The sequence below is a fragment of the Protomyces lactucae-debilis genome, assembly GCF_002105105.1.
Source record: "Protomyces lactucae-debilis strain 12-1054 chromosome Unknown BCR37scaffold_7, whole genome shotgun sequence".
In the NCBI taxonomy this organism is placed as follows: domain Eukaryota; kingdom Fungi; phylum Ascomycota; class Taphrinomycetes; order Taphrinales; family Protomycetaceae; genus Protomyces; species Protomyces lactucae-debilis.
In genome coordinates this window covers 500,193-516,078 of record NW_024467999.1, presented here as the reverse complement: position 1 = coordinate 516,078, position 15,886 = coordinate 500,193, and the positions used below count along the sequence as shown (strand labels likewise).

Sequence of the window (15,886 nt, the reverse complement as noted above, 5' to 3'; positions counted from 1 at the left end):
CCTTTGAGCGACTGTACAATCAATCCGGTATAAGCTCCAATACTTACTCTGCCTTGGAGACTTGCTGTGCCGCTTGCGCCTTGGCACGCGACAACTTGCGTGCAGCGCTAGGTCGGTCGACACCAGCACCACCCTCACTGCTACCATCAATCTCCTCCAACAAGCCCTCTACTCGCCAAAGTGCAAATGCCAAGAACAAGCTGAATCCACACAGGTAGAGGTTGCGCTGCGAGACGAGTTTTGCATTGGCGAGTTTATCGCTCATGGTCAAGTCTGAGCTGACTTCGGCCTTTTTCGACACACCGCGGCAGGCATCGAGAAAGAGAACAAAGACAAAGATGACGGAAATCTTGAAGCCGTGCAGGAGTTTTGAAGCAACGAGCGTGTTGTTGAGGAAGTTGATGACCATGTGCCTGCCCTTTGAACGAAGGGGCAGGACGAGGATAACAAAGAGGACCATCTCTATGCAGAGATGCTTTCAAGTTAGCCGCTGTCTATCGGAGAGCGAAGACTATACCGCTAGCACGAGGATCGAGGGCAAATTCATGATGCTGAATGCTGTGAATTAGATGAAGGCAGCTTGCTACTTTCCTTTATACTTTTGGCTCCCATGGTACGTCATAGAGCGCCAAATACGACATCTCTCACAAGGTCGACCCATCACGCGTACTCACCCCTTGCTGCTGCTCTTCTCCTCGGCAGGTTGTTGTGGTTGCTGAGGCTGCGACTGTTGCTTCATCGCCCGCTTCCTGCCAAATGTAAAAGACATGAGGCGCTTCTTGCCCGGTGTCGTCTCTTTGCTCTTCCTGTCAGGCGACGCATTTTGACCACCAAGACTCCCAGCCCGTCTTGCGCGCGTCATGGAGCCAGGACCATCCGGTGATGGTGCTGGACTTGTGCTCTGAGCAACCACTCCATCCATGACTGTATCATCTGCTGCGGCTGCGGCTGCTTTCGATTGCCGTTGAGCAAGTTTGCTCTCAATCGCTTCTGTAATGGACAACTCTTCCTGATCCTGCAATTCTCCGGGGAGGCCAGCAGAATGCCGCTTTTGTGGTGAGACTTCCGGCTCATTCTCCTTACCCGCTTCAGCCTCTTGCTCATCCGCATCATACTCTTCGCTCACAAGTGGCCGCTTGACTCCTGCAGCAATATTCGTTGAGCGCATCGCGCGTGCCTCGTCATCACCATCAAAGTACGCAGCTTCCTGTGCATCTTGCTGCCATTTATCACCAAGACTCTCACGTTTGCCCTCAGGTGTTGGTAATCTTGGTCGTGGTGGCGGCGGTGCTTCGAATTGCTCCCACTTGACAAGGATACCCTTGAGCGTTTCCGCATGTGGACAGCGTTCAATCTCCTCACGGAAGTGTTCGGTAATGTTGTAAATTAAGCCACGCATGCCTTCCTTCCTAATGAGCTCAAAGAATTCCAGTGCTGCTGAATTAAGGAGATTGCTGCGACTGCCTTCCGTGAGGAGTAGTGTGACGAGTGGATCGAGTAGGCGATTCTTGATGAGATGTCTGTTGTAGAATTCGTCATTCGCTCCAATGCAAATGCGAAAGTATCGTAGCGCTGCCAACTTGAGATGCTTCTCGCGCGTAGCAAAGATTTGCGAGATGGAGCAAGAGATGTTGGTGGACAGAATCCAGAACTTGCTGTGAAATGTGTGCGCCCTGATGAAGAAGCAGAGCAAATCGCATAAATGAATGTAGAGCTGTGACGTCTCAAAGGGTAAAGTGTCAACTTGGCCAAATCCTGCCTCGAGCAATGGCGACATGAGCTGCTGTACGTGCCGTTCATAGAAGACTTCTAGGAACTTCTCCGTCTCGGGATCTTCTCGCCGACGAAGGACCATGTCTGGTTTATGCGGTTGTCCAGCCGCATCTGTTGGAGGCCCAGCTGACGGATCAGTCAGCAAACGAACCGCCTCCATCATCTGTGCTTTGATACCGAGATCTTGCTCAGAAATGAGGAGCTGTATAAGTGTCTCTGCAAGAGTCGTTTCTCCCTGGCCATGTTGCTCCAATATATAAGAGCGAACCAGTTTCGGGTCATGATCAATCGTCGCCATGAGAATATCAGCGCCAGCCAAGCAGATATGCCTCCGTGCTTGTGTCGAAAGAGAATAGACAATAACTTTTAATAGACCGTTTTGCGCAAAAGCCTGGTACAAGGCCGTGCGAGCCGGTGGTTGCAGCGTCTTTGCAATGCTGCAGAATTGCTGTATAAACAGGACAGCGTCGTCACGCCGTGCAGCCTGATCTGATTTAGGATCGTCGAAAAGACCAAAGAGTGCCGCGAGAAACTCTTCGTTATGCTGAAAATGCTGAACAATGTCAACTTGGTTGAAGAAAATGAGTGTGTTGAGGATGGAAAAGGTTGGGTCATCCAGTATTCTGGCCAGTATGACGTCCTTGATGTATTGTAGCCGGAATGTCTGATGTATCTTGCGCTTGATTTCTGGATCATTGACAGGAACGACCTCCTTGAACTTGCTCGTGTCTGACAGGTATTTGCGATGCTCTGCCTTGTGGTTCGGAAAGTCAGGATCGTACTCGAGTATGCCAGCAATCTGCAGAAACACCTCGTCGCGTAGTATGCTTTCAAATATGGCAGCATCATTGAGGAGGATGAAGCTCTTGACAACATTGCACAGTCGATGCAAGTCTCGTAGGCTTTCCAAGTCTTCTGCCACCTCGAGCAGCGTCACGAGCTTCGCGACATAGTCCTCGCCGAGTATGAACTTTGCAAGATTCTCGCGTCTCACAATCGAGCCAAGTGCCGCATAGACAAGCTCTTCTATTTCCGGCAACTTGGCAAGGGATGGGTCTGGCAAATGTATCGGGTCGAGCGCAGACTCACCTTCGTCGTCCGAGAGATCATCTGGATTGATGTTTTGTATCCGCTCTACAGGTCCCTCCCACGCTTGACCTTGCAGGGTCTTTTGAACATGTCGAAGGAAATTCCATATCTCGAGGCAGCCAGCTTCCTCTTGGAAACTTAACGCCACATCTGTACCGTCCACTTCTTGCCAGACAATCAATGTATTTTGCTGTATTTGATAGAGATCCTCCTTAAGAATCTTACTCTCGAGCAGAATGGTATCTTTGAGTTCCTCGCTTTTGACGAGAAAATACGCTTGTTGTCGCGGCGGCGGGGCAGGCGATGGCGGCGACTGCGGCGCATCTGTCGGCGCGGTCTCATTCTCTGCAATTTGAGTCTCTGCAGGACTATCGCCTTCTTCTTGTATGTCACCGGCATAGGTTACTTCGCGTATCAGCCCCATACAGAAGCCTGTGCCTCGATCGCGCCATGCGTCGCCTTTCATCTCGTACACTTTGACCCTCCTTGGCTCCTTCGTGTCGCTTACTTGCTATATGGTCAGTCTTGTCCTTAGGGATGCGCATTCACGCGAACAGAAGGAGGTTGGGCACTTACGCTAAGGTCGACATCGACATCGTGTGAGTCGAGTAGAAGCGACGCCGGGGAGTCTAGCAGCTCTGCATCGGGCAGCGTTGTTGTCTCTGCATGCCCTATGTCGCCGTCCACGGTCGGGTCCATCGACCCGCTCAATTGAGGTCAGGCGAGGCTGGCCGTGGAGTGTCGGGCGGCCTTTTGCTGGGAGTTGTATGTGTATCCCGGCTGATTCTGTTTTGTCGCGCGTCGCTGCTGCTTCAAGTGCCGGGACAAGTCGCAGCTGCAATGGACACCACAACCAACACAAGCTCAACCTGCTCTTTCTCTCTTTAAGATGCTACATCCTATTGCCTGCTAGTAGGCCTCGTATCGCTTAGCCAGCTCGTTTCCTACTTTCTGCTTCCCATCGCTATGAGCAGGATCCCCGTGCGGACTGCATCGCTCGAACCAAACCCACGAGAACGCTCTCCATCTGCAAGAGTCAAGCGCGCCCCTGCAGCAGCTCAATCCGTGCTCAGCAAATCAACGTCTCATGCATCTCTGCTGACTTCACGCTCATCAAAGGCCCCGATCAACGCTCTCTCTCAAAGTGTCCGCGGTACCGCATCCTCTGCCTCCCTAAGAACTGTTTCACAACCGCCAATAGCGCTCGCTGCTGCACAAACAGCCAAAACACCACTGAGAGCATCTAGTTCAGGTCAAGCAGTTCAATCTGCATCCCAATCAAAAGGGTCGCTTGCATTGCGCGAACACATTGCAAAAGCTCGTGCGGAATTGACAAAATCTACGCGTGGGGAGCAGCGTACTAGGGCGGCCCTGCCGAGCTCATGGACATCTGAAACGCCTACTCAGGCAGACAGGACCCCAAATCCGTATGATGGGATACAAGACCCCTTCAATCAGTCCCGCTTCACCCCGAAAGTCGTGCCAGGCATTAAAAGCGCGATTGAACGAGCGAAAGGGTCTGGCCATCTGATGATTGCCTTCAAGGAACTTCAGGCCATTCCTCGGCAGGTGTATGACATGTACAAACCGGATCCAAATCATGTCATTGACTTCTCGGCCATGGACTCTGCTGCGTGGTATGAAGCTGTGGAGCTGAAATCACTCAATGCAGCAGACAACGAGATTTCAGAGATTGAGATGGACCTGGCAGATACATTTGAAGCGCTACAAACGCTCGATCTGCACAACAACATGCTGTCAAAGCTACCCTCCAACTTGAGCAAGCTGACACAACTGACAACTCTATCTCTGGCTGGTAATAAGCTGGAAATGAACGTCTTTGACATTTTGACACGCCTACCTCATCTGCTGGTGCTCAATCTTGCCAAGAATGCACTCGAGGGCACATTGCCTTCATTGAGCGCGATGCATGACCTGCAGGACTTGAACTTGTCTGAAAATCAAGTGGATGATATCGGTACTGCTTTACAATCTTCTTTGAGTCTTCGTTCGCTCAATCTACATGCAAACAGGATTTCTCGTTTTCAGGTCACACAGCTGCCACAACCTTCAAAATTGCGGTCCCTCGATCTCTCCAACAACAGACTACAAGCAGCCTTTCTCAATGAAGATACAGAGCTGCCCATGTTGGAAGAATTGAAGCTCGAGTGGAATCGCTTCACGGCTTTTGCAGAGGAAGGCTGTTTCTTAACGGCTCCCCGGCTCAGGGGCAGTATGATAAGCGCTAATGTGCGTTCTGCTTAGGGGATTGGATGATGCAGCATTCATGTTAACAGGCTAGCGCATAGTATGGCCGGGAGGTTCATTAGCATTCGTATCAGCGAGCGTTCATCACATAGCATGGTCATCTGTTCATCAGATACACAGAAGATACTCCATATTACCAGTTGGAGACGGTATGCAGTGATCAAGCCAAGCGAATCAGAGCCGCATAGGCCACCCTGAGCTCAGATGCAATTGCATGCGAAAGCAGCAACGCTCAATAGCGGGTCGCAAATGCGTCTCATGTTGGCAGCACGGTCATCAACATGCGATGCCATCGATAGCGCATGCAGCTAGCTGGTAGCTTGGCGAGATTGTGGATGGCTGCGAACGAGACGAGAAGGCAAGCGGAGCTGCCGACAAACAGTCAATGCGCTCTTACGACTCCAGTAACCTCGCGGGACAGCAAATGTACGCGTGTAGCCGCGAAGATGCTTTTCGTAGAAGCTTAATGCAGTCCAAGCGCATGTGTATTGTTGCGGACACGACGCATCGGTGTACGAGGTAATATGGCCGACAATCTGACGGCACGCTGTCACGATGCAGTTTACAGGTTGACGAGTTTCCGGGGAGGTCCATTCGCTAGCATCTCAGCACGACCTACACGATCGTTACTCATTCAATGAGCTCATCCGTCGTTGTCACGCAATCATGCACATCAAGGGGACGTGTCGACTTTACAATTGGTATTCGAGCTCGACGCTCCGCACGTTCCAATGAGACATTTCGTGCTCGAACCTCCACACCACCACGAAAAAAGAGTCTATAAGCCCAAAGATAGACACTGCTACACTGTCGCCACTTTTTGACAGGGAGGGGGATTGAGGCCAGGGCGGCCTGTCCGTGTCAGAAAACGCTCGTTGTCTCCAACTGTGTATGACGCTCGCATGGCATAAGCAGACTTTTCAGGTCCCCTTTGACAAGCAGCAGGAGAAGAGAGACCAGATGGAACATGGAAAGAGGTCGTCTGAACACTTGCATGGCTGCCCGCGAGTCAGCTTTCGAGACTCTCTCAGGATCACTGGAGTCTTGACCAGTGCAGGCAAGTTCAGGCAAGAGTCAGTTGCACCAGGACATGAGCTTGTAGGCAGTGTGATTTTTGTATCTAGTAAAATAGCCTACATACCGCGACGCTTGCAAAGCGAAGATGAAAGTCCGTCATGAAGAAAATGAATGTGCTAGCGCTGGAAAGAGAACAAGAAGAGGAAGGAAACCCCAACAGCCAAATCAAGCTTCCGCCTTGACGGAAGCATTCTCAGACTCCTTCGCTGATACTGGCTTCTTTGCTGAGCCACTCGGTGCCACGCCAGAGAGAATGATTCTCTTGTCCTTTGCAGTGAAGTTGCGGAAAGAGAGCTCCTTGGCCGCACCAGCAGGGATGCCACCTCGTGCAGATGGGAATGAGTCACGACGATTGCCACTGCGCTTTGTAGAGAGTGGGCTACCTTGAACACTGTAAGGTACTGTGCGAGGCCGTTGAGGACTCTCAAATGTATGCCGCGAGTTGGTGGGTGATGAAGGCACTTGTGGCGCATGCACAAAGCGTTGCTTGCCGTTTGAGGTATGGCTAGGTGATATGGGTGCTTGAGGCATGGCAAAGCCATTGTGTAAGTAGTCTGGTGACACAAATGCAGCATCCAAGCTTGGCGAAGTCAAAAAGTCTCCCTGCAATCTTGGTGAAACGATGTACGGATTGAGCTGTCCAGCAAGACCCAAGCCTTGTACATCAGTAGGCTCACAGGCTGGCATCCATAGTAGCTCCGGTGATAAACTTGAACTGTCCTCGTAGTAATCGGCGCTCGTGTTGCTGCCCGGTGTGTTGAATGCTGATCGCGAGCGCTTGCTCACAGGGGTGGAGACTTGCTGTGTGATGGGTGACGCTTCAAAGGAGATGATGCTCTCATACTCCTCAAAGGAGCGCTTTGATGAAAAGTCAGGACGCACAACAGGTCGCTCGAGTGGAGCAGTCCGGCAGCTTGCTGGAAAAGCGCTAGGCGCGAGGTTGGTGTTGAGCGCCGCTGGCTTGCGCTTGCGTTGCATCACGCCCGCAGGTCTCGCCAAGTGACTTGACTGTTGCATGTAGTGACTAGGGTGTTGACCACCTTGGCCACTCTCAGACTGATGACGGTAGCCAGAGGCCCGACCTCTGGGCATGATATAACCGGTCTCTGACCCCAAAAAGCTGTTGTTCGCCGTTGCAAGGTGTTGAAGCGGATCTTCGCAGAGCTCATCCATTTGGCCAAGGCCATAGTTGTCAAAGAAATCACCAGGTAGTGACTGCGAATAGGCGCCGTTGGCATACGGCGTGGATTGAGAGCGCTGCATCTTTGCAGTAACGGGGCTCGGGAAGTGGTCGCGGGAGAAGGTCGGATACATGGGTGAAGCGGCGACGGACCAGAAGCCAGTTGAGTCTGCGTCGTCGGAAATGGAGGCTGGGCTCATGAGCTGTTGTGAGTGGCCTACATAGCCGTTGCCTTGGTAGCTTTGTGAAAACTCCATGGTGACACTCTGTGGTCTAGATGCTGTAGTCTTGGCCTTGTGCTTCTGACGGAGCGATGAGGGAGCTTGCTGCTGCTGCTGCTGCTTGCTAGAAGTATGCCTGACTGAGTGCAATGATGGATTGGGGAGACTCGATTGAGCAGGCGTCGAGGCTCTTCTTGAGAAAATCGAGTTGCCGTGGTTCCCCTGCAGATGAAGCGCCTGCTGCTGCTCATTGTGCTTGCCCGGCGCTTGTTGCACGGTGACCTTGGATGCACGATGGAAGGCTTGTGTGGGTCGAGTCTGGCCCTTGTCGGAGCGCTGTGGACGCCGCAGCGAAAGTGTCTCAGTTGAGTGTCCGCATCGGGCACTGAGACCAGCAGACAACGGTCTCTCCTCTTCCAAGCTTTCCCGCGAACTAGCACAGGCAGCTTCTTGGTCAGCCTGGATGCTGATTGTTGTAGGCGCCTGGCTGATAAGATCGTCGCGCACAACACTAGCGCACCGAGCGCTCCACCTTTCGTCGTCAAAGTCGCGGATTTGTTCAAACTGAAACTTATCGTCGGCCTGCTCAAAGAGCGGTGGTAAGGCCTCGTCGAGAGGGCTGTAGATGAATGAATGTGACATGGTGACTGATGCAGCGATGTGATTTTGACCTCCTTGAGAAATGACTGAGACCTGACAGATGCTCGAGTCGCTGAAAAGGGCGAAGTGCCGGGGTTGCTACGCTGTCGAAGGAGTGTAGGACCAGCTGGCTCACTGAACGAGTGTAAGTGAGCAGTGTCTGATTGCTGACAGGACCGATGGGAAAGCCTTGAGAGTTGTAGCAGAAGAGAGTCAAGACTGTCTCAAGTGTTTATTGTGTAGAACCCCGGGATTGCTCGGGTTTGTTCGAAGGGATGAGGCTGCCATCGGTACCAGACAAGGCAGAGAAAGCAAGCGAGATGGCTGCTCGAGCCTGCTGCCTGCCATGACTCGCCTTGAGCTGCCGGCCTGTTTGGGTCTCTTGGTTGTTGGGATTTTGACGTGTCGCCAGCCATTTTCGTCGTGTTTCAGCACTCACCGCAGCTGAATCTCGAAGCTGACGATCCCCTCTGTCTACTGTGCAAGGGCCTGACAGCTACTGACATGCCACGTTGCTCAGGAAGACGCACTGCATCTACTATCTATTGGCTCAGAGGTAAGGTCATTGCTTTGGCAGGTATCGCGACTTTGGCAGTCCGCAACCGAGGTCAAATTGAGTCTGTACCTGGCAATTTCACATTCGAGACAACGGGGTATCGATGCTACAATCAGATGTCCGAGGACTGTCTTGACACTCGAAGAGATGAACAGATGAGGGGTCTTTAGACATGAGCCACTTGTGCTGCCAAAAGCAAAAGGAAGTAGGCCACCGAAAGCACAATCACCCTAGCACTGGCTCTGTCATCTCTGTCATCTCTATACCTCATGTGTGCTATGCCAAATCTCCTCCTGTCGAGTCTGTTGTCAATATCGAGCTGCCAGAGGCAGACATAGTGTGGCCCCTGAAGAGACGACTCGATGATGTTCAGATGTCATGACGATGTCCAGCGCCATGGCATCATCGGGCTTCTACTTCCAGTCCACCCCGACACTAGCTGAGTCATGTGCAGACCGTGCAGCCCTACCACAGGCTACCAGTGGCACTACCAGCCTACCAGTCTCCCACTAGGAACCAAAATCTTTGTGTGTCATCTGAAACACCTGGTCTATTTCCGAGCCAATGCCAGCCTCCGATGCAGTCAGCCCGTGCCACATCTCAACCTTATCTGTCCAATTGGAGCAATATCGCAAATCTCGAAGACACTCACAAACAAGAGTCACTTCTTTCGCCCAACGCTCATCTTGGACAAAGACTTTCAGAGTCAGAGCAGCCCTGAAGGACTTCTCAATCTCAAACTTCAACCCGGCTTACCTGCCGTTGTATCAGCCAGGCCCGAGCTGGCATACCTGAGACGCGGCCTGTGCTGCACAGTGTACATGTACGACAAAGGTCTGTGCTCTAGATCGGGGCTTAGGAAAGACAGCTTGAACCCACCCGGCTCGATAGATGCCGTCCGTAGCATCGTACCTACCAAGAGATTGTAGCGTTGGTGCACCGTGCAGATGACGAAAGCAGACGGTGAGTCCGAGTGTAGCGGCAAATATCGTCATGCTTCGCCCTCAGAGCATAGGGTCCGTGACCATATAGCCATCCATAGCCTTGGGGAGCTTGAGACTAAAGTTGGGGGGGCCGAAGAATCAGGTGAAGATCAAGAACTTGGCAATTGTACGCGCGTCAGTGCGTGCAGGATCTGATTTCGCTTACAACGGCGACCCACATGACGATGCAAACGAGAAACACTGCGGTCTTGCCGGTTCAGTGGGGCCAAAACGGCAATGCTTCTTGTCTCTACACAACATCTCGCAGCTCGGGTAAGCTAGGGCAGTACATGAGACTGTACAGTGAACAAGTGCAACACCTGGGCTAGCGGGCTTCTATGTCTTCCGAGACAAGGGCCAGCTGGCTGCAAGTCACACCATAATCATTGAGGTTCCATTCAATTCTAAATTCGTATGTTACAAGTGTCTAGCCTAAAGGGCTTGTCTGCCCTTCGTCTCTATAGGCAATGCCAAACTGAGTGGCACAAGAAGTCCAAAGAAGACAGCCGCAATAATGAGCGGTAGGTCCGTGGAGACTTCGAGTAAAGCACCTGTTGAAACAGGTACCCAAACAGCAAAGACACGGGCAAGCATACTCGCAAGACCCACGGCTGTGCCGCGAACGGCGGTCGGGAAGACTTCCGGTGAGTAGGCGTAGAGAACGGCATAGAATAGACCATTCTGAATGAATGACTGTATGCACGCTGCTGCGAGCTGACCACCACTAGACTTAAGCTTGGCAAACAGGGCGAGACTTGCTGCTCCAACAGCAGCGCCTATAGCCATGGTACCTTTCCTGCCAACATAAGGAATCTCGACCATCACAAGTGCAAGGAACGAACCCGGCAATCCACAAACCGAAATGATGACATACTCCAGATACGTCTCATCAATGGTCTTGCCTGCGCCAACACCCTTTTCTTGCAAGTAACGCGGAAGGAAGGCGTTGAATGATGAGTAGCCCACTTGAATGAAGATCCAAAGCAGCCAAACGATGATAGTCGTCGCTGCCATCTTTTTCGTGGCAAAGAGTGATTTGACTCGCTGAAAGTCAAAGTCCCTGAAATTTGCACGCAAAATGTCCATTGTCGTGACGTCGGTACCTGAGAAGGATTTTGAACCCAGACTGTTCTCCGTCAAGTTCAAGTCTCCAATCTCAATACGCTCAGGTCTTTTATTGAGCTTTGCAATCTTGTTGAGATTGGCAATAGCTTGTGTGGGCTTACCATTTGCCAACAAGTTCTTAGGGCTCTCCTCAAAGGGGAAGAGGAAGCGACAGATGAACATGAAAATAACGATGCAGCCAAGGGTGTAGCAAGTGTAGCGCCAGGACTGGTCCACTGGATACCCAATGAAGCCCCAAGCAACCAAACTTGCAATCAATTGACCAATGCTCCAAAAGACGGAAAGAAGCATCAGCATGCGTTGAACATTACCTGGCGATGCTTCGAGAAAGATGGCCCCGTCAAGAGGCAAATTGCCACCGGTACCTGTGCCCATCAATGCAGCCATTGCACAAAGTCCAGCGTAGTTGGCCTGCGCACCAAGGAAGATTGCAAAGAGGCCAGCAGTAGATAGTGTGCACAAGAAGGCTGGCTTACGACCCCATACATCAGACATGATACCCCAGAAACTCGCGCCGATTGCAAGACCAGCAAAATAGCACGATGTGATACCACCAGCCTTGGTTGTGCTGTATCCAAGGTCGGCTTGTGCTTGAGTCTGAATCAGAGCAAGCATCTGCAAGAGCATTTGATCAGCAAGCCAACCGAATCCACAGAGCGTCCAAAGAGACCATTGATAGCGTCCCATAAAATATCTGTCGTGCTTGCCGGTCACATCGATGAACTTATTCAGGACGCGAACGTTATTAGAAACTTTGATGAAATCGTCGAACGTATCTATTGACGCAGCGTCGTCGTGTAATGAACGCAGCCAGGCGCGTGAAGGGTCATCGTAATTGATTTTCCTTTCTTGTGACTCATCGCCGAGGGACCTCTCAGACGTTGTTGTATTTGAGCTCGTGACGTGCAACGGTTGGGGTTGCGATTGTGCTTTGGACATTGTCAACGACTGTACCTCGAATCAAGCCTCACCAGGAGAGTGTGGACAAGCAGCAGAACAGACTGACTGGGAAGTCCTACCTTTTATTTATCACAAGCCCACCTGTACCCGAAGAAGCGAGACTGAACAGATGCGACAGTATGACCACTTCAAAAAGGTGCATTTTGATCTAACCGGGCTGAGACCGCTGCGCATGCACTGGTAGGTTCGGCAACAGCCCAGCAGAGGGCAAGGATCTGCCCAAGCAAAGTTGTGAGTGTCGCCACACACTGCCAGTCGGAAACTTTGTCGCAACATACACACTGTACATTCGCGCTCGTTTCAAAGGATGTATGAAGAGCGACTGACTGACTTAGATCCTGATTTATATGCAGACCATTCTTCAGAGCATCTTCTGGGAACGCATACATAGCATGAGCAAGCATACACCGTAAAAGCTTTGCATGACGTACACCAATTTGAGGGTGTGGCAGTGCACGAGCTCAAGCAAGTCGGTTCTCGCCGAGGATACAGCGTCTCGTGGCGAGAGACTCCGGGAGTCACTCATGGCCAGAGCATGGTTGTGAGCCTAAATGGTGAACGTATAGCGAGCAGCATTATTGATGGGTGTCAGTATGGAAAGCACAACCGATAGACATTCTTGAAGTGTTTGTGACTGTCAGAGCGTGTGATCCAGTCGCCCTGTCGCGCTTTTCGGGAACCAACTTAGCACAACAGCACAGGCTTTAGCAAGACTCCAGCTAGTGAAGGGCAGCTGATATAGAGATGCACAGTCAACGGAGCTCATTGAGGCTCGCTACAAGTTTGATGCGGGCCAATGCGCAAATCAGGATGAATGCGACCCAATCAACCGGGACTGCAAGTGCAAAGCTGTCCGACAATCCCTCGGATGCAGAGGTGAAGCAGCTACCAGAACACACTAAGCTTCCTTGGAACGACTATCTCCACCTTCGCAAGCAAAGACATCGAGCGGAACTGGTCGCTTCTGTTCCATCCGCTTTCTTTGGACTTGTTGGTGGATTTTCATACTTTGCTACCCTCGAGATTGATCCATCGCAATTGGTACTTGGGCTAGATCCTCTGCTCGTATATGGAGGTGCGACAGTTGGATGCGGGGCGCTTGGCTGGCTTCTAGGTCCCACGTTTGGCGCTGCCGGCTGGAAGTTAGTGCATCGCAAGAAGCAAAGTCTGATTGAAGAACGAGAGAGAGAATTTTACCAGCACATCAAGCGGGTACGCCCGTCGCCTGCAAAGCAGAGCTTTAGCAATCCGCTCCCAGATTTCTACTGCGAAAAGGTTGGAAGTCTCCACGAGTACCGTCGCTGGCTGCGTGACATTCGCATTTTCAAGAGAAAATCAGAGTACAATCTCTAGTGTGCTTCTCATGCATCATGCATCCTAGTATAGCGTATAGCGAATCATTCCCCTTGCCTGGCGTCTGAAATCGCTTCAAGCCTTCGAGTCATCGACTGCCGAGCCCTGGATGTGAAATTTCGCAAGACATAAAACGCACTTGCGACCTTCCCTGCCAACCACGCATGCTTTCTCTAGGCTGGGCTCACAAGACTCTATGTACTTGTCCTACTGCATCTAGGGCCTCTCATCTATTAAAGCTTTACTCTGATTATGCTGGGACCCGACGCCCGGGTCGCGACTCGCCTCGCCAAGCGCTTGAAAATTTGAGACCTTCTCCCAGACCTGGTCTGTATGCACCACGGCAACCCAGTGCAAGTGCTGGCACCGACGGACTTCAGCATCAGCAAGGTGGGCTACATTATTTATATGGTGCCAATGCTGCACTTGCTGCAATCAGATCTAAGAAACGAACAATCTATAATGTGTTCAATGCCGAAGTCCATCAAGAATCAGTGACTTCCAAGAGTATCCTTGCAGCTGCGAGAAAGAGCAACCTCGAAGTCCTTCGAAAGTCTCGTAACGAGCTTGATCGCATGTCGCTTGGGAAGCCACACAACAACATCGTTTTGTCGTGTAGCGATTTGCCAAGGCTTCTCGTCCAAGGACTAGGTGACAAAGACCAAGGCTGGCGACCCATTCTTGCCAATCAAGACCCAATGAGCGCATCTCTTGCACTCTCTGGTGCGGAAGTAGACACTCCACCAGTCTATGTACTATTAGACGAAGTCACCGATCCGCAAAACATGGGCAGCATCCTGCGATCTGCGTACTTTCTTGGCTGTGCAGGCGTCGTCCTCTCTGCTCGTAATTGTTGCTCCATCACGCCCACTGTCGTCAAAGTCTCTAGTGGAGCGAGCGAATTTGTCCCGATTCTACATGCAGACTCGGTCGTCTCCTTCATCAAGCAGAGCCGCAAGAATGGGTGGCGCTGTGTCGCCACGGTCGGTCGTGAAGAGGCAGCTTTATTGCGCGTCAAGAACAGATTGACTGAAGTGAAAGCGTTGAAGGATCGCAAGACACCTGTGCTGTTGATTCTAGGCAGCGAGGGTAGTGGTCTGCGCACCAATGTGAAGGCTGCTTGCACGACATTGACCTCCATTGCCTCGCCTGCACGGATAGACACAACTGTGGAGTCACTCAACGTTGGTGTAGCCGCTGCAATCCTGCTTCATCAGCTTTTAGGGTGATCTACACTGCTAGTCTAACAAGCTCGCTTCGCTCTCAGCCTCTTGCCGTAAGGTCTTGGCTCCCCTCAACTCGTCCACGCCCATTCGAATGGCATTCAGGTGAAGCTCAATTGGAATCTCATCATCCAGCAATCCAGGTCTTGCTACCTTATCCCTGAACTCCTCCACTTGCACAATCATCTTATCGAGTGCAACAGAAGTCCTAGCAACCAGCTCCCTGTTGTGCTTGCGATCAGCCTCGAATTCTTGCAATGTCGCCATGTTTGACTTGAAGAGGCGTTTTTGTGCTCGGTTGCCACCAAGAAGACTCCAAAGGGAGCTCAGACTTTGGCGTTCCTCAGTCTGTAGCTGCTTCTCGAGCTCCATGATAGAGGAAATGGTGTGCAAGTCTTCCTCCAGATTCTCCAGCGCTAGCGACGCCTGATCATTCGACAAAACCAGACGTTTGAGTTCCTCACTCAAAAAGTTCATGGCAGCAACATACGTCTTGCGCACACCTTCTCGTGTGTTCATACTGCCAGCAAAGGGAATCATCCCAGTCAATCCACTATTTGTTTCAATTTGGTTCAGCGCCTTGATGGCCCATTCGTTGGTGGCAAGACTAGCATCTAGTAAACCATTGGTACGCACAACGGTCTGTTGAATGGCCCGTCCAGCAACGCGAGAATGGTCACCGAACGATCCAAGGGCAGCGTCCAGGGTATCCTTACAGCTCAGCTCTGACGCTTGCAGCACAGCACGTAGGTCACGCGTTGCCAACTCGGCCTTTTTCAGCTGGAGTGGCATAGATCCACTGTACGTTGGCACTGAGACGGCTGATTTCTGCATGTTGACGAGGGAAGCAAAGTCTATCGGCGCAGCAGGCTGACAAAACTCAGGCGCAAAGACCTGGATGACATTACTGGCGAGAGGCAGAGCGCAGATAGAGGCTCGCGTCTGATACTGAACAGTTGAAACAATCAGACTCAGTGACTTGTAGAAGGCAAAGCGGCCGATAAACAGGCACAAGACAAAAGCAATGGGCCATTTCAGGAGTGTCAAAACACGCCCTAGAATATCAAGTGTGAAGGAGACGGCAGACCAAGCTAGTTGAGAGAGCGCCGAAGGCGGCGCATTATCTCGGACAGCAACGCGCTTTGTCTTTGGCTTGGCTTTGCGCTTGCGCGCTCGGGGTGTATCGTCCGACGCAGGGGTATGAGGGCGCTCGTCTTCGTCGTCATGTAGCGCAGCGTAAGAATTGGGCCTGGCTCTCTGTTTCAGCTCAGGCGATGTATGCATTATAGCAGTGCAGTATCTGTACTCTACAATGCTCAATGGCAGCTTCTCTAGCGAGTCAACGGCTCAGCAGCTCGAAAACCAAGTGGTGTCCCGGATGACGTCTCCTGTCTCGGTCGCGCGCGCAGACAAAACCACAAAAAGAGTGGACACCTGGC

The 15,886-nt window shown here is 51.7% G+C and overlaps 8 protein-coding genes across 8 annotated transcripts; 3 read left to right on the top strand and 5 right to left on the bottom strand.

The window, feature by feature from the left end:
- Positions 1–133: 133 nt before the first annotated feature.
- BCR37DRAFT_334267 (B-cell receptor-associated protein 31-like-domain-containing protein) lies at positions 134–472 on the bottom strand (the record flags this gene model as incomplete). Its single annotated transcript, XM_040867137.1, has 1 exon — positions 134–472. A coding segment is annotated over one exon (339 nt), but the record flags the coding sequence as incomplete, so codon positions are not given.
- Positions 473–565: 93 nt separating this feature from the next.
- On the bottom strand, positions 566–3,668 carry BCR37DRAFT_287212 (component of IIS longevity pathway SMK-1-domain-containing protein). Its single transcript, XM_040866847.1, has 2 exons — positions 3,439–3,668; positions 566–3,373 (listed from the first exon to the last, which is right to left on the bottom strand). Exons 1-2 carry the CDS (start codon positions 3,559–3,561, stop codon positions 671–673), a joined length of 2,826 nt encoding a protein of 941 aa, XP_040726173.1. The 5' UTR covers positions 3,562–3,668; the 3' UTR covers positions 566–670.
- A 160-nt stretch (positions 3,669–3,828) lies between these two features.
- BCR37DRAFT_386864 (uncharacterized protein) lies at positions 3,829–5,127 on the top strand (the record flags this gene model as incomplete). The annotated part of the gene is made up of 1 exon (XM_040870486.1): positions 3,829–5,127. One exon carries the CDS (start codon positions 3,829–3,831, stop codon positions 5,125–5,127), a length of 1,299 nt encoding a protein of 432 aa, XP_040726172.1.
- Positions 5,128–6,372: 1,245 nt separating this feature from the next.
- On the bottom strand, positions 6,373–8,250 carry BCR37DRAFT_392322 (uncharacterized protein; the record flags this gene model as incomplete). The annotated part of the gene is made up of 1 exon (XM_040871134.1): positions 6,373–8,250. One exon carries the CDS (start codon positions 8,248–8,250, stop codon positions 6,373–6,375), a length of 1,878 nt encoding a protein of 625 aa, XP_040726171.1.
- Positions 8,251–10,218: 1,968 nt separating this feature from the next.
- Positions 10,219–11,598, bottom strand: BCR37DRAFT_345883 (major facilitator superfamily domain-containing protein; the record flags this gene model as incomplete). The annotated part of the gene is made up of 1 exon (XM_040867644.1): positions 10,219–11,598. One exon carries the CDS (start codon positions 11,596–11,598, stop codon positions 10,219–10,221), a length of 1,380 nt encoding a protein of 459 aa, XP_040726170.1.
- A 999-nt stretch (positions 11,599–12,597) lies between these two features.
- BCR37DRAFT_366841 (mitochondrial import protein Pam17) lies at positions 12,598–13,224 on the top strand (the record flags this gene model as incomplete). The annotated part of the gene is made up of 1 exon (XM_040868287.1): positions 12,598–13,224. Exon 1 carries the CDS (start codon positions 12,616–12,618, stop codon positions 13,222–13,224), a length of 609 nt encoding a protein of 202 aa, XP_040726169.1. The 5' UTR covers positions 12,598–12,615.
- Positions 13,225–13,619: 395 nt separating this feature from the next.
- Positions 13,620–14,447, top strand: BCR37DRAFT_339886 (Alpha/beta knot methyltransferase; the record flags this gene model as incomplete). Its single annotated transcript, XM_040867345.1, has 1 exon — positions 13,620–14,447. A coding segment is annotated over one exon (828 nt), but the record flags the coding sequence as incomplete, so codon positions are not given.
- Positions 14,045–15,834, bottom strand: BCR37DRAFT_378885 (uncharacterized protein). The gene has a single exon (XM_040869145.1). It carries the CDS (start codon positions 15,729–15,731, stop codon positions 14,463–14,465), a length of 1,269 nt encoding a protein of 422 aa, XP_040726167.1. The 5' UTR covers positions 15,732–15,834; the 3' UTR covers positions 14,045–14,462.
- Between the last annotated feature and the right edge of the window lie 52 nt (positions 15,835–15,886).